This window comes from Opisthorchis viverrini (assembly GCF_000715545.1).
Source record: "Opisthorchis viverrini unplaced genomic scaffold opera_v5_127, whole genome shotgun sequence".
Classification (NCBI taxonomy): Eukaryota; Metazoa; Platyhelminthes; class Trematoda; order Opisthorchiida; family Opisthorchiidae; genus Opisthorchis; species Opisthorchis viverrini.
This window is the reverse complement of record NW_008751785.1, coordinates 399,138-422,955: the sequence shown is the minus strand read 5'-3', so window position 1 is coordinate 422,955 and position 23,818 is coordinate 399,138. Positions and strand designations below refer to the sequence as shown.

Below are 23,818 nucleotides of genomic sequence, written 5' to 3'. Positions count from 1 at the left end.
GGCGGATGAATTCGGAAAGATACTTACAACTAAGAATATACACAACAACCGCCGGAAGTGTCGCCCGGTTATGTTGAGTTGGTGCCGAATGGTTGGGTTTTAATGTAGCAGATGATATGCCTTTGATCTTGGCAAAACTTCGGGAGACCGGACGCGTCCTTGTGTGTCAGGGAGAGGAAGGTCACTATAGCCACATATGTTTCTCCCGACGGCAGCAGATAGCGTTATTCCGACGCTTTCCAGATGTAGTGAACGTGGACGGGACACATGCAACAAACCGCCTTGGGTAAGTTTTTTAAAGCATCTAATATTCGGCATTTAGATATAAACTATACACATTCTGGATAACGGACGGCATGAGAACAGGGCGTCCGGTTATGTATGCGTCCGTAGAGAGCGAGCAGTTTGCTCCCATGCGTAAACTGTTCGGCTTATTCAAAGAAATGATGGGCGAAGCGTATCCGGTCAGGACCTTGTAGTGGACAAGTTGGCGGCGCAAATGCGTGCGGCAAGGGTCGTGTTCGACTGTAACGTTATGCTTTGCTACTTTCATGTCCGCGAAGCCATCAGGAAGCACGTATGTATCATTTAATATCCATGTATTTTTGGTCATAGACACATTCTGCGAACAGCCGGCACATATTTCACTGCATGTCTCGCCTGGACAATGCTGTACAGTAGGTAAGGTTCGTGTATGCATGTCTCGTGTACATGTAAGTCTCGTATTTCTTGAGAGGTGCAGTAAACAGGCATGCAAAATAACCGTTGAAGATGGCATTGTGTGAACGGGCATCTACGACAGCATAGTCGCTGCAGTGAATTCTGGGGTAAGTATCTCTACCTGCTTGTCGGCCGCCCGCCTTATGGTGATATTTCGATAACCTGAATTATATCTTCCTCTCATTTCAGGACTTCAACGGCCAAATGAACGCTCCTCACGAAGAAGAAAATGTGCCTCCATCGATAAACCTCGAGTTCTTTCGAGCATAATTCGCAACCTATAATGAAAAACTGTGGTTTTTGCCAGCAAACGTGCACGGTGTTTAGCAACTAATTAGCGTGCACTACGGAATTTTCACTGGCAACAAAGAATCATCAACCAAAAGTTTTTTGCACGAATGAGCCCACTCATATGTTGCATTTCCAAAGGCCATTTAGATTCTAGAATGTTGAGGAAATTTGTTCCGGTGTAAAGATAGCTAAAAGTTACGTTCATTGTATGTGAGTCAACCTTTTCCACAATTCGCGTTTTTTTATCATCAGGTAACGTATTCACAGTCGGCGGTGTTCATTGACCTTGTGAATTCACTCACATAAACAAATTGCCATAGCAAATGAGTTTCAGTAATACAGGATTATATACATTATACATAGACATTCTACACTATGAAGTTGCAAGTCTGAAAATGCGGTAGATTTCGAGAAATCAATCTCATTGTGCGAATAGCCGGCGGCGGCACCAACCGTAACTTCGAGACCCATTTTCTCTCGTGCCTTTCGGGTGAGCAGGGGCCGCTGAACGACTAAAACACACCTGACCCACGAAGCTATGGAGAAAGGCTCGAAATCGAGTATCCACCAGTGATTCCATGGTCCCGGGGCCTTTCACTGGACAAGATTGTTTATTTTCACCAATAGTATGAAGCAGCGGCCGATAACTTGATCCGGCGCGCTGTGTGATGCGCTCTCGGCGGGTGGTTCAGCGCCCTGGCTTCTTCTCGTGGAATCATGAAGCATAAGTTGAGTGATGGGGGGTCACCATATTTTTACAAATTCCGGAAATCCGAATTCGGCTCATCCTGGGTTCATCATAATTCAACTTCTGTCGGTTCCCTGCTGGACCTTTCGGCGAAAATGGTTGCTGAATGCCTACCATTCGAATATGTGGAGAAGATGTTAGTACACATTCCGGAGCCCGTACAGGAGAAGATAATATACTATTCCTTCCCGCGTCGCGACAGTGATATATACACCTATGCATCCTTTCACCCAAAAGGTGACAAGTGTCGTGACAAAATTCCATATTACGAGGGACTGGATCACTTTCAGAACGGCTGTGTAGAAGACGTTGTACAAATAGGTAAACCTGGAATCGCCCTTTTTCAGTTTCAGGGTTCCATCTAACCGGTTGCGTGAAACAACAAAACTTGTGCGTCTCTCCTGACTCGGAACGACGGAAGTTCGAAGTGTCCATTACATTCGATAGGTATTCGAGTACTTTAACATGTGACAGTTGTTGCTAGATGCAAAATAATTTCAGTATGCTGTGATTGTGGGAACAAAGGTCTTTCATGGTGCCCCCATGTGGTCGCGTTGGCGCTTTTCAGGATTCGCCAACCGCATCTGGTGGATTATCGCTCCCCTATTTCAGGTGAGAACCTGCCAATGTATTACGCGCTGTTTATCCCCGTCTAAGTGGCAATCCCGGGACCAGCTCTTTGGGCGGCACTTTGAGTGAATAAGTTCGCGCTCTAACCACGTAGTCATCTCTATACCAATCCAACACCCACAGTCCCCTACTACGTTAGCCAGCGAAAAATGGGTCTAGCACACTTCCTCCTGACCCTCCTGGTTGAGAGTTGGATCTAAATGCTCATTTGACCCCTTAACAACTCTCCTGAGACAAGATTAGCCGGCTCCCGAATAGTCTCGAGTATACGCTACCCAAATGGCTATCGGCTGCCATATATGCGTAGTACTGAGTGGTGAATCACGTGAAGACAGAGTTGTTTTGAATGGTTTCGGACCAGTGCCCTGGCTAAGGACTAACTAGACTGTTGGTCGAGTTTTACTAATGTCCTATTCTTGTGTGTTCTTAATATGTTTGAGTGAGGAGAAGCGGGTGGCTTAACCCAAAGAACTAAGGCTGATGAATCGTACTACTTTCGCTAGAATAGTATATGAAAGTAAAGTCGATGGTCAAACACTAAAAGTCTTCCGACTTCCTCGGTGCGCAGCGGCCAGGTTTCTGATCCGCACCGCACCAATTTAAACTCTATCCTTGACGGTTAAACTGATGTCACGCCTACGCAACAGATGACGCAGGTTCACACAAGGTGCTCTGGCCTTCCCTGTCCCAATGGCAATGCGAGAGACCACCATCAATGATAAAGCTGCCCAGGTAAATAAATTTGTCTCCTACCTCAATTGGTTCATCTGCAAGCATAAGCTTAAGTCGCGAGACCGCCCAGTCTTGCAGTGGCACTTAACACTTTGTCGGTGTGAAGCGCATGCCAAACAGTGAGGTGGAATTATTTAGTATTGTTCGCATTATCACGGGGTCAGACCCGAGAAGAGCTATGTCGTCTGCGTACTCGCTATCTGTGGGCGGACGCTCCCGGGAGCACTCCGACTCCACAGGCGTTAGAGGCTGATAGTGAGTCTTCCATGATCGTATCAGTTACGAAGTTGAAGAGCAAGGGTGAAAGAAGACAGCCCTGTCTGACGCCACTCTATGTGGTGGACTCAGGCGAGAGCTTCCCGTAGACCTTCACACGGCCGCAGGATGGAATCCAGCTTGTTTTTCACGGATCTGTCTCCCCGTGTGTTCACTGATGAGTATGAATTTACTGACCTGGAGGTCCGTAGTTCTTACCCGACCTCTGCATCTCGACTTCTATTTGGGCTTGGGCAACCTGGCAATATCTCAGCCCTCGTGCTTCCTTCGGGTGCTAGGGCAACCAGGTACCGATAGGTTGTTAAAGCTGAACGGTTTATTCAATATTCTATTATCCAGTCAACCTTCGAAGGATAAAACCTGAAAGGACCTTCGATGTCACGGTGGCTTTCACACAGCGTCCGCATACCCTTTTGAAAGCTAGGGATAACTGTTGACATACCCCATTCTGCAAGCACCTTTTCTTCGTTCCCTATAGCACCAATGAGCTTTGTCAGATTGGTCACCAAGGATGGCTTAGTTGGAGCACGGATTCGCTGATTACAAGGTCTGTGGTTCAAACCCGACCTAGGCTTCTCGACTACCCCTGTCTAGGCTTGGGCAACCTGGAAGTATCCCAGCTCTCTTGCTTCCTTCGGGTGGCATGGCAGCTAGGCACCGAAAGTGTGCTGCAGCTGAACGATTATCTTATCTTATTATCACCAGGGATTCTCCGCCTTTGAAGAAGGTTTGACAGAGGCCGTCATGTCCTGCTGTCTTCTCACGTTTTAGCATGGATATTTCGTACTTTAGTTCTCAAGTTTACATTTTATTCGCCCGTATGCACTATCTCCAGAGGCTGTATTGCAGGAGGGCAGCTGAACTGTTCCTTAAAGTGTTCGCCCATCTTTCCAGTCGGCGTTTTTAAGGGTGAACTAATGAGCCGTCTTTTTTCACTTATCAATTCGCTGACCGTTGCTTTCCTAGGGCCAGTTGATCGTATCAGTTGATATAGGGCACGGCTGTTTCCGGTAGTAAAAGCGTTCTCCATCTCCCGAGTGTTCAATGTCCACCAGATCTCTCGGTCTTTCCTTAGGCTCTTCACTATTTTGCGTCGTACTCGTCGGCTAGTGTGGATTTCCTGGTATTGATCGTGGATAGCGATCTCGACACCCAGTGGTCTTGTGGTCGAATTGGAGAAGTCGAACCAACAGCATTGAACGCCGCTAAGATAGTTGCTTTCACGTTTTGCCACGCTTCCTCCACATGCTCACTGCCACCACAGTATTGGTTCACTGAGCAGCTTTGTTGGATAAGCTCAGATCAGTACTGTTGAGCTGTGGTAGTGCTTCGAAAATAGTGGATTGGCGTGCTTCTTGCTGATTTGTGAGGGCCTGAAGAGAAGCGAACTGCCAGGCGTACACGCACCATGGCGTGATCGAATTCGAGCGGTGCGCTGCAGAAGGAACGGTAGTCTTGAATTGTGGCTCTCCACCGTGGCTACATGGCCCAGCTGGGTCCAAGGTTGATTTGCAGTTGGTGGTCGCCAGGTTACGCGGTCTGAACGTTTATGTTGAAAGTTGGTACTTGCCAGAAACCGTCCGCGATCAGCACACAACTGAAACAGTCAATCTCCGTTGTCTATGCGGCAAGCGTGGACTCCGAATCGACCACTTAAATGTGATTCCAAGGATCTCTGACGACTTACATAAGCATTCATATTGTGTGCAAGGATCACAATGTCAGTGCTGACAGTTAAATGACCAAGCGACGTTTGCTTATGTGGTGGGAAGGGGTTGGAGAGGGACATCAGTGAAGGCACTACTTGGAGAACAATAGGTATGAGGTACAAATGTTCACTTTGTTGGTGGGGGCTATGGACAACTACACATGGGAAGCTCTGATGCAGGACCGGTGTTGACAACGTGGCATGATTATGTATTTCGTTAATTCTAACAACTTAAGTGTCCCATCCTGACATCCCTCATCTAAGGACTGAGTTTTGTAAATAGGGCTTTCACAAGTTCCTTTTCTGACCTCTACAACGTTTCCATTCTATACCCGGCCGAGTGGAACGGCACAACGGCAAACAGAGTGCGTCCTTAAGTAAGTGTTCCCCCTAGAGTGCGATATGCTGTCTGTTGCGGTCGGGTTATCTGTTCCCAGATGCCTCTGGGAACCCAAGGAGTAGCTGTGACCTGGGCGTGGTGGTCGGTCTTTAGCGTTGTAATGATCCTGCGGGTGCAACTTCGTTCTTCAAGATTCAGCTCTGTCAGGAAGGTCAAACTGGAGCAATAAGACAAGCAGCAAATCCCCTTAATACAACTAATCGTAGTACATTATGGTCTAAAGCCGTATTGTCGTCTTCAGTGGGAGTGTAAAGGGAGGTGTTTTCTCTCGGGTAGAAAAACGTAAATGTTAAAAACTTTCAGGGGGCACATGTTCTTGTCTCACGATGAGATCGCGTTTGACGGGATTAAGATGCGATTTTCCTGTTCCCGCTTAGTCAGTCAGCTCCTGAATGTGACTGACAATCTTTTACTGCTGACACCGGTCGAGTCATGATGTAGCGTTGCCGTAGATCAAATACTATCGTAATAACTAATGTACTGGTGATGACGAGCTGTTTGGATGCAGCAAAACTAACAAGACTTGCTGAAATTGCTCCCACCTAAAGGCGTCATCCTTTGGTGATCGGGATTCGGTGCTTCAATGATCCTGTGGGACATACTGGCTAAAACTTAATTCCTGAAGGACCAACCATACCGGGAACACTAACGGGAGCAGTTCGTTGAGTTTGGGATTGCTCAGTGGTTATGGTGGGAACTTACTGACTTGGAGATCGGTGGTTCTAGCCCAGCCTCAACATCTTGACCTGGGCAACCTGACATTAACTCAGCCCTCGTGTTTTCAATAGCATGTTAGCTAGGCACCGAAAGCCTATTACAGCCGAACAATTACTATTATTTACCATAACCCAGCGAAGAACGGCGAATCCCAGTACTACGAGCAATCGTAGTGCCTGGCAGTCTCGTGGTAAAGTCGTACTGTCCTCTTCAATAAGAGTGTGAAGACTGTCTGTTTCAGGCAACCAGCATGTCCGTGTTTATGGAAACAGCGATGCTGCCTTCTCCCGGGGAAGGGATGGTTGGTCCTAAAGACTGCACACTGATCGCACAGCGTTTGACCATGTTCACAGGCGCATTATTCAATATGGTCTAATTACTTGATAAAACCGAAGAGTCTAGTGCTGCTCAGAAGGCACCTCTTTTGCGCAACCACATTCAGAGTCATACAGTTATGCCTTACTACCTGCACCTTCCGACTAGGTAAGCCTCCCACAGCCAAATTGGTTTGGCCGTTATTGACTCTAAGCAGGGTTCCTAAAGAAACCCCTAACGTCTGTTGCCTCATAGGTCCGTTTTTAGTCAGGCTCAAGGACATGTGCCTCAAATAAACCATGTTCTATCTAGCAACTAGGAATAAGGTCTGTCCGAACATAGGAGCAGCGGCTTAATTGATCTTCACCGGCCCCATTTACTGCCAACTGCAATACAGCGCCCATAATGGCTCGATAATTTCAAAGTCGACTACTGACCCTGTATCCATAAAAAAACAAAAATGTTTTATTAAGCTCAAGGAATATGTCGAAAGTTGCACTACCTAATGTTCATACTCTGTTCGGCAGGCCAACTGACCTTCTTGCTCCTACCTTTTCCTCTAAAAACCTACATATGCCTCCGAAGCACGAACTTTACTGTGGTAATGCATCCGGAAACAGTCCAAGACAGTTCGGTTTATTCACCGTTTACTCCAAGTGGACACTTCAGTTCCGCAATGGGAGGTGAAGTGCTTGGGACTAACAGGTGGAATGAAACTTTCGAAGCAGAGCGAGATCCCGGTCCTGACTGTCATTCTGACATTTTTACGAATCAATTAGAGGGACTTGTTCACCTTGACGAAATGGAAGATGAACGAAATACCAAGGGAGTGGTAGATATCTACCATCATTCCTTTTCGAAGAAGTGTTACATCTCAATGTGTAAATCACCGGGGTGTCAGTTTAGCTATCATCACTTTGAAGTTGCTAACAGAGGTCATCCTACCAAGGCTTACTGACGCTCGTGAGTGATAGAGTCGTCGTGATAACCAAACTGATTCCATCGGGTCGTCAATGCGTTACGGCCTCTCGATCATCGGCACACGTACAGATGGTCAGTAATGGCTGACTTCTTAGACCTGAATTAGTGCTTGACTCAGTCGATCTCGCTGCCATTTGGCTGTCTCCCTCTTAAAGCTGTACCAGACGTTTTCTTCACACTTCCCTAGTCCTTATACTCCAACAGCTGGGGGTGCGTGGAAGTCTTCGCGAGTTCATAACTAAAAGTGGTATTCTTTGGGGTTGACCTTTGTTACCATTTTTTCAACTTCATAATTTAGTTAGTTATCGCAGAAACGTTTTTCCTGGCCAAGACGTTGAAGAATTGGGGTATGTGGACGGCATTGCACCACTTGTTTAAGATCCCATCCAGTTAAAAAATACACCGATCTAAATAGTTGTCATGCGTATTGGTATACGCCTTTCACCTTCAAATTGTAAAATAACACAAGACTTGGCGCGCACACCAAGAAAGCTGATCATGACATCAGAACCACCAGATAGTGAATAGTTTTTTTATCTCGGTAGTTGTATCAGGCTGGATGGCAGCATTGCGGACGAAATAAATGCTCGAGTCGATAAAGCCTTCAACTTAGGCACCTCCGAGGTAGATGTAATAGCCTGTCGTTGAAAACAAGGGTCTACGTCGCTTCAGTTCATCCACTTTTGCTCGAAAGTCATTTAGATCTTCAGAAATGGGTACGTGAACAGTGGAAAACACCGTGGCATTCGCATGTTAATAACGAATATACTGTCCAGTTTTATCTTTCGAAGGTTGACTGGACGCAGAAAGGTAGATCCGTGAAAAACAAGCTGGTTTCCCCTTTGCAAGAGGATTCCTCGGTCGCACTTTTACTCTCTGACATTCTAGGACGGCGACCCTGCTTCAAGCAATCAACAGTGGTTGTCCTTCCTAACTAGAAAACTTAGGGGGGTGTCTAAGGAGCAGAGTTGTTCCCCTCTTGACCCTCCTTAATGCGCTGTACACCAACTCACGTGAAGGTGTGGAGGTTTACGGGTAGGCTTCGCCTGATTTCACTATGTCAAAGAGTCGAGATGGCTCAGTGATTGGAGCGCGAATTCACTGAACGGAAGGTTCCTGGTTCGAATCCGACCTATGCACCTTGACTTCGCCTCTCTAGGCTTGGGCAACCTGAAAGTATCCCAGCCCTCGTGCTTCCTTCGCGTGGCATGGCAGTTGGGCATCGAAAAGGTGCTACAGCTGAATGTTTTTACTACATCAAATGGTGCCAGACAGGGCTGTCTCCCTTTATTTTTCCTCTTCAAATTATGGAACACTCCCAGCCCCTACTATCTGTGAAGTCCAAATGCTCCATTGCATTAGCCCACAGATATCGAGTAGCTCTTTTTGGACCTGACCATCGATATCTTCGAAGCATTGCCCGAATCTGGTGGGAACACCGGATCAGGAATTCCGAAGTATGTTGAATGATTTTCGGAAGAAGTAACTCGCCCACGATGGATGAAATGATCTTATTGCACAGGTTGCGCTTGCTTGGTCACATGTTCCTTATCCCAGTTGGCCGAATTCCTCGAAGAGCTCTTTTCGTACAACCATCTGAAGGGTGGAAACGGGTCAGGGGAGGTCCAGCTGTCTTGACAGTGAATTATGGAAACCATTACCAGCAAACTCGAATGCATTGGCCGTCGCCGTCCTCCTGGATGGGGACCCGATACTGAACACATCAATAGTTAGAGACATTGTCAGACACGGTCAAGTTACGCGATCCGGGGTTCTCATGCATCTGACCTGTTGCCTTCAATGCATAGCGCTGCAATGAAAAGCCCACTGACTCCACTGTATTTATGCATTAATTATATCATCTGCCGCCACCAATGCGTAGCTATCTACCTCACCTCATCGACGTAAGAAGCTGGCAGCTAGAGTCAATGCACGGCAAGTACGCGGTTTTTACAGCTGACGATGGCGATGATGTGAGTGACTCACTCAGTCAGTGTTTTTCACTAGAAACCCCTGTTGACTTAAGATTTGCGGGCGGCATGTACTGACTTGGGTACTCGAAATGAAAGCGGCTGCTCTTACCTTGAGTGTGGTAGAATCATGGTCTGTGGAACTCACGTGATTCCTTTTACGCATGATCAGAAACTGCAGAGCGTGACACGTGACTAGTTTCCGTGTCGTGCCCGACTGTATAACAATTGTCTGTCGTGTTGCGAAGGATGCCCGGCCAATTCCATTGCCGGCTTCTTGATCATGACTGGAACGCAGTCCAGTAAGACGCCATAATCCCTTGGGCTGAATAAAACCCCAGGACCCACGGGCCATTGTATCAGTCATTATATACTCGAAAATTGAAGCGTTGGAACTATAAGTTCATCTAGAGCGGCTTTAGGTTCGTGACACAAATAGGGATTTGTAATTGTGCAGCAGATTTAAAGCCGAAGCAAAGTCTGGACAGTGGGTCGCTGTTACCCATTTTGCAGGGATTGCAGGCAGATCTTTTGAACGCATTAGGAGTCTACTGGTCGGCTTTGTGGGCGTAAGTTTGACAGCTAAACGAGTTGGGAAAACTTAGTTGTAAGTGTGTAGACTTCTTTTTGTGCTAGAAGAGCTGCGAAACTCGCCCAGGTCCAAGAAGGGGGGTTTGTTTGAGTCACCCTACTTGATCAAACTTTTGACCCATGATGCAGTGGGGGGATTGGTAGTTTCGTTCGCGGACTCTTTCCTCAGTCCCCTTCTCAAACGTTCGAACTGCAAGACATTGTTTTAGGGCTTTCCTGTGCGCGCTTCCCGGAGCAAGTTGATCGCTTGGCTGTCCGGTGTATAAGGTGTAAGGTATAGACGCCTGACTCTTGATGCTACTACGCAGAGTAAGAGCCCCTTCGTGAAAAAGACTTGTTCGTTTTTGACCGTTCTGGGTAATAGGCTTGTGACCATGATCATCGTATGGGTGCTTAGAGTGTGCGGTTTTTTGGGCCGGCCTTCCTCGGGACAAGAAAGAAATGCTGATTCCATAAACATGTAAATATTTGTCTTTTGGAACCAGCATCTTACTGTTCTCATACTCCTGTCACGGCCATCAATTCGATTTTATCTCGAGACTGCCTTGTACAACAAGGAGGCTCGCTGTTTTTCGTCCTTGTGGATTTCCTCGTATGAGGGCAGCCTGAGGAACTTAATTTCAGTCGGTTTGACCCACCGGATGATAGCGGTAACGAGGCCTTATCATAACGACAAGGTGTATGCCTTACAAAAAACGGACGTTATTCACCATTGTGGTTTGGTAAGCACTCTTCCACTTTGCACGAGTAACTTTAGAAATGTGGAAGATCGATGATTTTATCAAATTGGCCCGGAAAGGCTACACTGCACATCATAAGTGAACTACTAGTGATTGAGCTATATTGCTTTCCGTGTGCGTGTACATCTGTCGGTGCTACTCGCCTTCCAGGATGGAGACCGCGTGATCCTCACTGCCTGGTTGGAGACACTACAAGATATGGCTGCCAACCGATGTCAGTGGCGTTCTTGTTGTCAGTTTCTGTCCAGATTGCCTGAGTGAATGTCTGGAGGTGTAGGCACCTCGGAATGATTGTGTTAAGCTAGCACTAAGTCCCTCCCCCATCCACCTTTATTCTTTTCTTTACAATAAGGCTTTCAAATAAGTCAGTCGGTGCTACTCGCCTTCCAGGATGGAGACCGCGTGATCCTCACTGCCTGGTTGGAGACACTACAAGATATGGCTGCCAACCGATGTCAGTGGCGTTCTTGTTGTCAGTTTCTGTCCAGATTGCCTGAGTGAATGTCTGGAGGTGTGGGCACCTCGGGATGATTGTGTTAAGCTAGCACTAAGTCCCTGCCCCATCCACCTTTATTCTTTTCTTCACAATAAGGCTTTCAAATAAGTCATGGTTGTACGGCAGTGAAGCATCAGTGTTGAACACTGATGTCATGCTGTCAGTGATGATGATGATGATGCGTGTACATCTGGACACGCCCAATGATCGCATCTCCACACGTTGTTTCACTTCTAACGGAGTTGTACTCAGTGTCTTGCACATAATATTTTCATGATCATCGGTTTTAACAACTCTTTCTTGTGTGTTCTTTCCGCTTAACACGGCAGATGTGCTAATCAATAGCCGACTGCGAAAAGTTGGTAAAGTAGCAGATTATTGTGCCCTTAGGTAATGTTGTTTCAAGCGCTGTAAGTGCTCGAAACAAGCTTGAACTTGAAGTGGCTGAAGTCGAGTGAAGTCGTGATGGTCACTTATTGCTGTTGATCATTTTTCCGAAAACCAATCTATGTCATTGTAACTTGAAAATAAGTCACGAACATGAACAGTTCGAGTGCATCACCATTTCCATCATCTGGCATTTCCATTAATTTTTTGTTTCAGATATTGCATGTTGGTGCTGTCCACTTCACTGTAAATGAGATGTTGATATTGAGATGTTGTTGGTATTTTAGATAGATATAGAATGCTTTTGGAAGTTGATTTTGGGGAAGGGACTTAGGAAAGTGAAGACAAATTTGTCAACATATATCCGTTCCAGAATACATTAGTTACTGCAATTGCGTTTTTATTATCCCATATTGATGGTTAATTAGCAACCAAAATGGACAATCGGGCGTCCGTTTAACATGCAGAAGATGATGCCCAAAACATCATTATGCGTGGGAAGTTGCAAAGTTACTTCATTACATCTTCCCAGCACAATTCGTTTGTTGACCGGGTTTTCGCTTTGCGTTAATGTTGGGTATGCGGGCACAAGATCCAAGGAAAATGTCGCTGATGTATCATTCCTTAGTTCCTTTAGTATGGATGTAATTAGGTGCTCGTGCAGATCAGTATTACCAAAAAACGAATCTTTTGACTGATTTGTGATTCATGGGACTCAAAGATGTTCCAGACGTAGCGCACAGCTATCACAGCCCAGAGTGAGCAGTGGGACGATACGTGCTCTGGTTGCTCAAGTTGAGATAATAGAAGAAGCTCAGGCTCTAAACTCAGCTGTCTCAAGTGCGAAGACTTGGACCCCTGTTTTTCGACTTCTGGTGGATCCTTAACATTTTCACACGTCCCACTTCAACAAAGGTCATTTATGGGCATATCTGGCTACGCCGGGGAGATGAGGGTGTGAAGGTTACGACATATTTTCTAACGTTATCCTTGTGAGATGTCGTTGACACCGCCCATAACTGCGCAAATTCATCTTATCCACGTCCAACCTCGTCATCCCCATGTGGTCACTGTGGAATGATCCGGTTTTGTGTGTAGTAGTCAAGTTGCATCCGCCCTTATCTCATTTTGGCACACAGCCTTAAGACTTCAAAAGTCTACCGGTATTGTTTTCGCTAGTTGTTGTTAGCTCATTTCGTTCCAATCTAGCCATAAAATACCAATAAACTTTGCTTTTACGACTTCTGCGTGAAGCGATACTTTCTCGCTCGCTCGTTTGCTCTGTGAACCAGTTCTAAGCGTTTAAAGATAGTTCTGTGTGCGTTTTAATGGCCGTCACTGGTGGGTAGTAAATCTCATCAAATTGTAATACACCATCAGTTGCGCTGTTTCTACGAGCTGTATGTAATTTTAACTACTTTCCCTCCTTGTCATTTTATGGTTCTCGGAAAAAGATAGTGGGGTCAGCCGCTGATTCGTTTGAGCCGGTCACTTTTTGGCCTCATTTAGGGTAACCTTTCGTGTGGAATTTATGAATCACTCCATTGGTGCTTTATAACCTCAACTTCCGTTTCTGCTTAGATTTAGCATATATGCGACTTGTTTTTATCTGCTGCTGGAATACCAGCTGGCCAAAGTACAACCTGTGTTCTCAGTACTTCCTTGTTCTGGCCGTCTGTTATAGCTAGCACAAAATTGTTCCTTCACAATCTACTCTTCCACACGAGGTAATTGTTATTGACGTACATGAGCAACCCTTGCCGTGGCTGTATGGTTTGACCTTATTAACCAGATCAACCGTCTTCGTAATGTGACTCTGTTCGGCACGGTATCATGTGAACGATCTCCTTGCGCCCAATTGAGTAGCCTCGATAAGGTAAAAACTTGCGTCACTGGACTTTTTTTGTTGGGGGGGGGGTTGTCTGCCGTTGCTTGTTCCAAAAAAAAGCCCGGCGTCCGAAGCATCATCTTTATCCTTCATCGAACGGCCGTGCATACTCGGTATTTAAACCTCTTAGGCAGCGTGCTGTCCAGCAATTGTTGGCAAGTTTGGATCAATTTTGTCCGTGACTGTTTCCATTAGTGTGAACCAACTTAGATGGGCAACTTGTTACCCGGAGTTTGCAGCGTTTTGTCTTATTCGGTTGGATCCACGAAATTCCCTCGCCATGTCTCCCTTGCAGATGTCAGTTGAAGCATTCATTAGGTTACTGTGTCCTTTTAACTACGAGAAGACAATGGCCTCAGGCATGATGGAGCATCCAATGGCCACAGTTAGTCATCATCGTTATTATTGCCATCCATACTGGTTCTTCACCACCATACGCTTCCAACAGCTGCTCAGATCCTTTCATAACCATGACGGCGATCAGATATTCAGAAAGTACGGTATGTCAGACGGTGTCTGTTCTCCCTAAGAGCTATGGTCCAATATAATCATGCGCAGCTATGTGTTTTTGCCATAGTAACAATATCAATCCTGTTTTAGACAGGATTCCTACGATTTCATCTATCCTCAGTCGTGTAATTGTTCTGTGCCCAACCAGTGGTTTCATGGCATCAGGCCATCTTATTGGTCGTTAACAGCGAACGCTATTATGTTTGCATGGAACGGTTCCAGTTAAATTGCTTTATCATCATAACTTTTCGTGTAATCATATCTTTCATTCACATGTGATTATGTTGACTAGTTTCAGATTGGTGTTATGACTCTTGTTGTGGCCCAAACATACTCCCTATACTCAAGCTGCCTATTCTGAGGTGGTCCTCAGACACAACGCGATATGTACTGAACCATCTGCCAAGGTCAAGCTCTCGGGAAAGCTCATCACTCCCACCTACGGTTTTGTGTAACCAGTTCACACCGAAGCTAGATGGATCATTCTATAGCTTGGCCCGTGTATTGTTCACACGACTAGTATTCACTAATCTTTCGAGTACTCCATTCGGCGGAGTGAAATGTGCTATGTACACTTGGTAGTAATACGATTGACCAAGCTTGCCTTGATGCGAAATGTGTACTGACCATGAGCGAAGACCTCCATGTAACTCGAATGCAACATGAATTATTCCATTTGACTTGTGCTCTATAATCTCCCTTTGGTCACTACGTACAGCTATTTCTCTATCGGAGGTGAACTTCATGCTTTTTCGACTGAAAAACACTTCTACGGGCAGATTGGTTGCCGAGTAGCTTAAAAGAGTTTCACAGGGTACGATGAGATGTTTTACTGATGCCTCTTGTTCTCATTTTAAGTCAAATTTACTTGCTGATTGTGGGAAGTTTTTGCCGTTTTCTTTTGATAGAACAGCAGACCCTATCAACATACGAGTGCTCCATTTTTCCTTTTCTCTCACAGATGCTCTTGTGCGCATGGACAGGAGCCAGTTGCAAAAATTCGCTCAGTATCTGATCGCCTCACATCCAAACAAAGTTCTACCAAGTGCACAACACCTGGCTGATCAGTTGCTGCAGCCGGAATCCAATATCAACAAAACTTCTGGTAAGCATTTGTTCTAGCGTTGGACTAAACACAGAGCACAGCTTCCCATCCCATGAGTCACATAGCCAAAGCCTTTCCCAATCTGCAGAGCCTTTGGCGTCCTCAACCCGAAACCTTGGCCCTTTCATGGGTACATGAAATGTTCGTTTTTCGGAATCCTACTCCGTTTTCACTATTTGATAAGTCCTTGGCCGGTCTGTGTGATCGAACATTTTATGCCCCAAGTACTTGGTATGTAGTAGGTCTTATTTTCCGTTACTGATGGACGGAAGAAGTATCTTGTCACGCAACTGATGCGTCAATACCATGGACCGCTACGTTACCGGCAACTTTAATTGGTTCCCGTTTTTTATTGAGACATCTCGACCTGGGCTCACCAAATTCATGCACATCGTTAACCGTTCGACGGAAAATACTTTACCAATTTTTCCGCTGATGGTAGGGATGTAATTCCGCTACACACTGTGTTCGTGTTGAGGGCAATAAAACTTGAATTCAATGGGCAGTTTTCATTGATCGAGTTTGGAAAGGTCGGCTGCCTCCCAAAAAATGGGTTGAACTGGTTGAGATTGATCAGTGAATGAAAGCTCGTAAGTGAAACTGTCCCCGGAACGCCTGCTCGATTAAGTATGATCGATCAAGTGCTGAGTACACCATCCAGTTGAAGGAATTCAAGGAAAAATCCCCGCTCTGTTCCATGCCAGTTTGTTTACAACCCCAACGTGCTGCAACAACTTTCCTTACTGCTATTTAAACAACGGACGATGATAATACGACACAAAGAATCTGCATACGTGGCCTGACATCAATTTTACGGCCACACCGGGTGTGCATTGTTGTTGTACAACGCATCCTATCAGGCTCAGTGGAACGACGAAAGATGCTTGCTGTTGTTTTGGAGCAGGCCAGGTTTCATTACTGGTTGCAGCGCCTTCATTAAAAAAACGAACTGGTTGGAGACGTGTTCTCATGGTGATTAGCTAAATTATCTAGAAGTCGATAAGGTTGCATATTTCTAATTGTAAACCTTACTCTTCTTATTTTTTTTAAATGTCGATCTTAGTTTTCCTGCATTCTCTACTCATTAAACGCACTGGAACCTCTTTGGAACATTTGAGCTGTGCTGTTGTTAGACAGGATTAGAAGGCTGTATGTGAAAAATGGCCTTATAGTCAGTGAAATCAGATCAACGATGTGATGGAATTTCATGACTCCGACAGCTAAGCATTTAGAAAGGTTTAGGGTAGTTTCTGTCTAGTTGTAGGTGGTTAGGGGATTTGTGCAATTTGTATCCACAGCACTCTCTTGCAACAGTCCAGTTCCGAGAGAGCTATCCTGATTCCCAGCTTCTATCTGGATCAACGAGAATACATTATCTGCTCATAAATGTGGGCAATCAGTCATAAGTCAGTTTACCTTCGTTTCAGAGTATTTACAGGTTTGGCTGGAGTTATCTTACTCCATATAGTCGAAGCCGGCTTCAAGCAGTCTTAGCTACCTACAGCTTCCATCACTCATTCATTTACTCTCTTTATGGACCGCAATTTCGAGCCAGGTTTCTAGCTAAGCGCAAGATACTCGACGCCCTACAGATTATGCAGCATCACTGGAACAATATCATTTTCTAATCGTCTTTATGCTCTAGTACCCGCATGGAGATTCCATTTTCAATCTGTCACGTCAAGTTTATAAGCTCACCAAGCATCACTTCGGAAAACCATTGTTATTTTCTGGGTTTGTTTTGTGGATTTGCAGTTTTGGTCTCTTCTCTCCTCTGCAATTGTGCGATTAAAGTAAAACTAGGTCCACTCAAGAAAGATTTTGTGCTTGCTTGTCGTATCCTTATGGACCTCCTGTAGCGCTCACTCGTTTTCTCATGATCCAGGTCATTTGTACCCCGTGTACACCATATACCACAATTATGACTCTCTGCTATCATCTTTTGGCTTGATCCGTCATTACTCTTGATTTAAGGACTGATTTTTTAGTTATGCACCTTGCTAGGCTCTAAGTCCTGTTATCTGACGCTTTCCTCAGAGTATATAAAGCCGCCCGCATCAATACACCTCTTCTTGGCTGAAATTTCTTCTAATTACTCCTACCCACTCTCGTTCGATTTTGCACCCCATCCTTCTTCCGTCACGCACATGCACACTAGTCGGGTCACTGATAGCTAAATTTGGACATGATTGCCTGTCCCCATCTGCCTGTGCTTTGGGCTGATGTTGACAGCTGGGGATGACTAAGCACCAGTCGCGTCTGCCCCGTGTCCTGGTTAGGACGAGCCATGTGGAGTGACTACCCGCATTCCATTAATTTTCGACTGGGGCATAAGGTATTTGATCATGCTGGCTGTCATACATAGCTTTGGTTGACTTGCTGTCGTCCCATTTGTCGGACGAAATCCAATCTACCCGGATAGACTCTTTCCTCTGTGCATACAGTTTGGTGTGGCCCACTTATCCTATGTTTTTATCTCACTATCTTACTGTTCGATTTCGAGTAGAAAACAGTGCTCCCAACATTCAACAGGGCGTCCCCGGCTCCCACAACCTAGTACAAATTTGCTCTGCTGGTTACAGTACACTATTTCTTAGTGCTCTTTATACTGATTTTGTTCTAACTTAAATAACCGACTGTCCCATACTTGTGCATAAATGAGATTTCTCCTCACGTCACTAATTACTAAGGGTCTCATGTACTGTATCATATTGGCATGCAGATACTTTTTATCAGTATCGTCGCTCACTCACGCTTTCAGTTCAACATCAAGACCTTTAAAACTCGATTTTCAAGTTTTTCCTATGTTTCCTGCTTTAACAAAACATGCTCAATGCATCACAGAACGAATGCATCCCCACCACCAGCGATTGGCTTTTTTATGCACAAACACCCACACTATAACCAATTACGACAAAATACTCCAGATGAAAGCCAAGGCAGATAAAAATAAACTCGGCCATGAAACCCGAATATCCCAAACTAGACTTCTATCAAACCCATACACATCCACGATAGTGTTCCGTCTTGCCCAGCATTCCCAATTTTCATACATTGGCAAGCCAAGGTTGGACATCCAGCTTGTGTCGTTGAGACGATCGGATGACCAAGGTGACTTTTCGGTTGCCATCTTTGACTAATGAAAAGCCGAGCGGACTGTTTCACAAACGAGTTCGCTCGTTGCGATCGCTATAACCCATCGTAGCACAGTATAGTTGGTTCAATTTTTAGCCTACTCAGGTAGTTTAAAAATAACCTTGCCTGTTTGACCTCGGTATCTCAGAGGGCTGTCGCTCTGTTGTGCGGCTACTGTACAACTCAAATGTTCCGTTTGCGGTTCGATTGACTATTGCTGTGATCATGATTGCCATTGATTCCTGGTGTTGATTGGTGGGCTGGAATCTTCACAACTTCCGATCATTGTACTGTTGTGGTTGGTGTTGGACGATATCTGATAAACTCGTTGTTGTCCGTCCTAGCATTCTCCATTTTGGCATCATAACGACGTGAAAGCACTCTGCAGAACACATCAGAACTTCAAGCAGAAAATGAAAATTAGATTTTAGTTAGCCACCACAGTCCGTAAGTACACAGTGAAAGCACTTCCAAAGAATCGTTTATGAACGCAGGACTCGCTAACACGACTTCATAAACGAGAGATTCAGTTGTCTTTCGTGAAAACCAAAGTGATTTGCAAGTGAGTGTATTTCTCGAAAACAGTCCAATTTGGGTTCAAGTAGAACATAAGGTTGACGGGGACCACGCCTACCTAATAAGCCCCAAGAAAAACGAAACCGGTCGTGGGCTGTCAAAGAGTTTTCAGCAACCTTGTGAATAGCTTCCTTTATGAAGATTTTATCCAAATTTGAAGATCTCAATGGATCGGACGATCGTATCAGAAGATCGATAGTTAGACAGAAGGAGCACTGTAACGGATGGTGAACGGAAAACGTGATATCTACCTTAACAGATCTATCGAAATGCTTCAGTCAACGTTATCACCTTTCATTCACCGAAGAAATTCAACTAATCATCTCTGAGTAAAGGTGAACGTGATGTATCGGACCACCACTCTGAAGACACCTTGTCAACTCTGACTGCGTCTGATGAACTCGGAAGTTACGGTTTCCTCCCACTTCATACTCATTCGTTTAGCAGTGCTTCTGAACAATGTGTACATTAACTCTACTCATCCACTACATAAACTTTGATGCAGTGAACGCTGTCGTTCACCGTGTCATCTGTCGTGTACTGTAACCTAGCCATCATTTGAATGAGAAAACTACGTTCAGAATCGTTTACTCCCCTCCGTCGAACGTCAGCGCCCATCGTTCAAGGAGTCTTACCAGGTTTATGTATCCAAGTGTGTATTAGCAAAATAAGCACGTCCGACGCATCAACCTGTAAAACATCGCTCTGTTGAATCGTAACTCTGCTGACTGGGGCGAGATGGCCCAAGTGGTTAGAGCGTGAATTCACCGACCCGAAGGTCCGTGGTTCGTACCCGACACCTGGCACTCGACTTCCTCTGTCTAGGCTTGGGCAACGTGGCAGTATCCCAGCCCTCCTGCTTCCTCCGACTGGCACGGCAGCTAGGCTGAACGATTTTTTTTATTCATCATCACCATCATCATCGACAGCATAACACCAGTGTTCAACACCGATGCTGACCGATTACATTTTTCGGTATTCCTGTTCCAGTGTCACTCTGGAAATCCTGTTTCAGAAAAGACTCGTATTACTGACGGGTTGTAGATAGCTGTGCGCCGAAATATGTTGAAGCTAAGTGTCTTTTACTCCGTTTCGTTTACGTATTATATATGTTCTTCAGGGCGATCATGTGATACCACCGATGGATAATCCAAATAGCGTATTGCATCCGTTATTACCGGCTTCCTCATTGAAGTTCACGGCATTCGTTTTATCGTCACCTCATCTACGTCCACACTGAGCGAGCAACAAACCACCTGTTCCGTTTATGAGAAGTCAGTAGGGCATTTTGTTATGGTGTCTCGCGGCCACCAGCTTGGGCTGTTTGTTCGCACAATTTCAGGTGTAATCCACATCCAAAGGAGTCTTGGTATGTCTTATAAATCGTATTGATCGTAATTTAGCTCCAGTATCAACAAATTTTCATGACATTCTCCTAACTGTTCGGCTGTAGTCATTTCCACATGGTAACACTAGTTTTACTACCTAAGACTTTCAGGTTTCCTACAATCAAGCTCGCTACACCTATCCTAATGGACAGCTGCATCAGCCGACCTTATTCAATTAAGGGCATGCTTGTGACTTATCATGTTCGATTGATTTTTACTTTAACGAGAATCGGGCTCTTTGGCGTCAAAGTTACTGTCACCGAAGCATGTCATTACTCTGAAAACATAGCTGTAAATAACAAACCGTCATAAGGACAGCACGTGAGTATTTGAGACGTTCCCCTGGATGCAGTTTTGAGAATTGAGCCAGTGGTGCGAAAGTAACCTAGTTACTCTACTACGTGGGTATGACATGGCTTTTGGGTGTTTCATACAGTCATATTTATCGGAATTGTTTGTTATGCTTGCAGAAGAGGATAAAAAGATCAACAGTTGATTTCTCATTCATCGGAAAATTTAGGGAAAACGCATAACTTGAAGCTTGCGGTACAACCTTCAAACTCTCTCCATCAATATCAAACGTTGATCAACCGAGATTATTTCACTGTTGAGGCTAGTGTCTATGTTCTACCTTAGTTGGTAGTATGGAGTGTGGACATCTCATCGTAGGGAATTGCTGTGGTCGGCGTCACGTTTTAGATCTTTTCTTCATCATCCAGAATTTCAGTCTTTCGTTCAGTCCTTTCCTCTCTGCTGATGTTAATGGTTGCCTTTGCTCCACACTATCACGGCAAAATCTGTTAGTGGCTGTAACTTATTCACTCTCCATTATGCTTGCATCGTACATAGTATCGTCAACCTATGTCCACACGCTAATAGCTCATTGCCTACCAGCCCGGGGACCGTTTCCTGCATCCACTGCTTTCCTTACACTAGGTCGTAGGTTCCCGAGTGTTTGACTCAGTCGGCCTATCATACAGTGACGGCTCGGCGTTTGGCTTCGTCGCTTATCTGTTGTCTACTACCTACATGTGCGCGCGATATCCTATCGCCCTCTGCTTGCGCTAATTCGCGGTAGGCAGTAGAATGTTTGTTTTTAACCAAACTCTCATCAGCACTACAGAAGCAACCAACTAAACTGATCCCTCATTTGTGTGCCTGATCAGGCGTCCGCACATTCGTGCAAACGCACAACACGCGTTGGACTGATGTTGCTATCCTGTCTGTGCTGGTGGTCTGTTGTCGGTCAACTGCTATCTGCTACAAATGAATTGATTTTTCATCTGGCGTAGGAATTTGACCGAATCAGTTTCCTTTGATTTGTGTCGCATTTTTGTTTTTAACCTTTGAGCCATGTGGGCTTTTGTTGAACTTTGCATTTTATCATTCATCGACATAGATCAGTTGTGTCGGTGGTCAGTTTCCTTGATTTGTGTCGCATTTTTGTTTTTAACCTTTGAGCCATGTGGGCTTTTGTTGAACTTTGCATTTTATCATTCATCGACATAGATCAGTTGTGTCGGTGGTTGAAACTTGATGTTTTAATGTGGCGAAAATAGATTTTCCTCTCTCCGTCAATAAATTAGTTACAAACCTATGTCCATGCCTCTTTTTATAGCAAGATTAGTATGATTTACTGTTTTAGAAAGTTTCCTAAACGTTGCAATAATCTCTTTACAGGTGAGACAGTGCCCTCTCCGTCTAAAGCTGCTCTCTGTAACTATGGTGCTCAAATACGACTGTACCGTTACGCATGACCTTTGCACACGACAAGTTAATCTAGTTCTTGGGAGTTGTTCCCCTTCTGTTCCGACCGAATTCAACCTTTATTTCGTTATCATTATAGACAGGTTACTATGTATAGCAAACCTAGTACGTGCTTTGTATGATTGTATTGTGGAGTTTGGCTACCTGGTAATTACACGTATCGGAACCCCACCGCAATGAATGACCATCGTTAGTTTTTCTAGCACACATCCGGATTTTGGGAATTTTGGTACTTTCGGATGTCCATGCTTCTATACTTGTAACTTCAGACAGTTCACCTTGATTGAAGTTTGTGGACCCGTTTGATATATCCCCTTATTGTCTCCCAGTTCAACACATATGTATGTTTCCTTTCCTGCTGCCTGAGGTGCACACTGAATTTTTTCCACGGGCTTTGCCAGATCCTGGTAGACCTCGAAAAACTCCAGCCTATATTCCACCTAGATGGCCTTCTTCCATTGAGTAAACTTTTTAAACTTTGCATGTTTTGCGTATGACGTTTCTGTTTGTGGTGCGATATTCTATTTAGAATGCGACTGAGGGTACTGTGCCTGTTATACTTCCACCTTGCACGCATCACCTGAACTGAAGCAAATAGTTAGTTCGTTATGTGGGTGTTGCCTGAACTAGCTCCCACATGCTCAGCGACTTGAACATGCTTGGGCTTAATGTGTCAGTTAAGAGAGGCTAAAACAGGCAACTGGTTATTCCTCATGATATCTAATCCTATAAGAATTATTGCTTGCTAGGTATCCTTAGATTCATTTGGCATGGCTTGCCTTTCTGTCCAACAATTTTTGTACGAAACCGTGCCTCCATATGTTTCAGCCGGGCATCTGGTGGTCTTGTTTATTTTCCCATCAGTCTTTCTTGTCGATGGTGCCCTCATTAGGCTCCTAAACTTGTGATTGGCACGTTTAAGCTCTTTTCAACGAACAGGTCCCTTCAAAAACATCTGTGCGTGATCCCTACAGGTAAAATCTTAAGCGAGGGACAAGTGTGTTGTGTGATGATTACCTTTGATGGAGGAAAAAGGCTCAGTGGTCAGAGCGCGAATTTACTGACCGGAATGTCCGTGGTTGGAATTCAAATGGCGACTACATGAGATTTCAAAATGAATTAATTGAATTTCGGACTAATTATATTCTCCAACGGAATGGGCTACCCAAACGCGACCCCATGAATTTCATCATTGAAAGGTCGAAACGATTCTCCCGTTGGCAGTACGTGAATTTGCAAATGGGTGCTAAACTCTGTGTCGAATTTTGGTGTTAAAGTACGAGAAGAAACTATGACGCTTTGAGAATTCACCTGCCCAATGGGTAGGTTGTCAGGTCTTACGAATCTTACACGTAGTATCGTGCAATGAAAAGTTGATTTCAGCTGTGAAATAATCCTGTCTTCGTTTTAGTCATGCCCGGTTAATCACAGAAGGTGTAGTTAAACGTCGGTCCCACTGTCGTGCACATCGTCATCAGAGACTGTAACACAGAACACCATTCACAGACTAACATTGTATTGTAACTCCATTGTGTGTACCTGCTGCTTTATATCTACCAGCTTGTTATTGAAAAAATAAAATTGTTCAGCTGTGTTGTTAATAATTGTTGATAATAATAACAACTGTTAGTAATTACTAAATAATCGTTCAGGTGTAAGACCTTTTCGGTGCCTAGCTGCCATGCCACCTGAAGGAAGCACGAGTTACCCAAGCCTAGACAGGAGAAATCAAGATGCAATGGTTGGG

General features: G+C 44.9%; 1 protein-coding gene across 1 annotated transcript in view; it reads left to right on the top strand.

Moving 5' to 3' along the window:
• Positions 1 to 1,707: 1,707 nt before the first annotated feature.
• Positions 1,708 to 23,818, top strand: part of T265_06301 (hypothetical protein) — a gene marked incomplete at both ends in the record, with an annotated part of 54,479 nt that continues 32,368 nt past the window's right edge. The window contains 4 exons of the mRNA XM_009171528.1: positions 1,708 to 2,080; positions 2,113 to 2,206; positions 2,244 to 2,371; positions 15,062 to 15,205. Of these exons, the coding sequence (XP_009169792.1) occupies positions 1,729 to 2,080; positions 2,113 to 2,206; positions 2,244 to 2,371; positions 15,062 to 15,205 (718 nt within the window). The remainder of the gene's footprint in view (positions 2,081 to 2,112; positions 2,207 to 2,243; positions 2,372 to 15,061; positions 15,206 to 23,818) is intronic.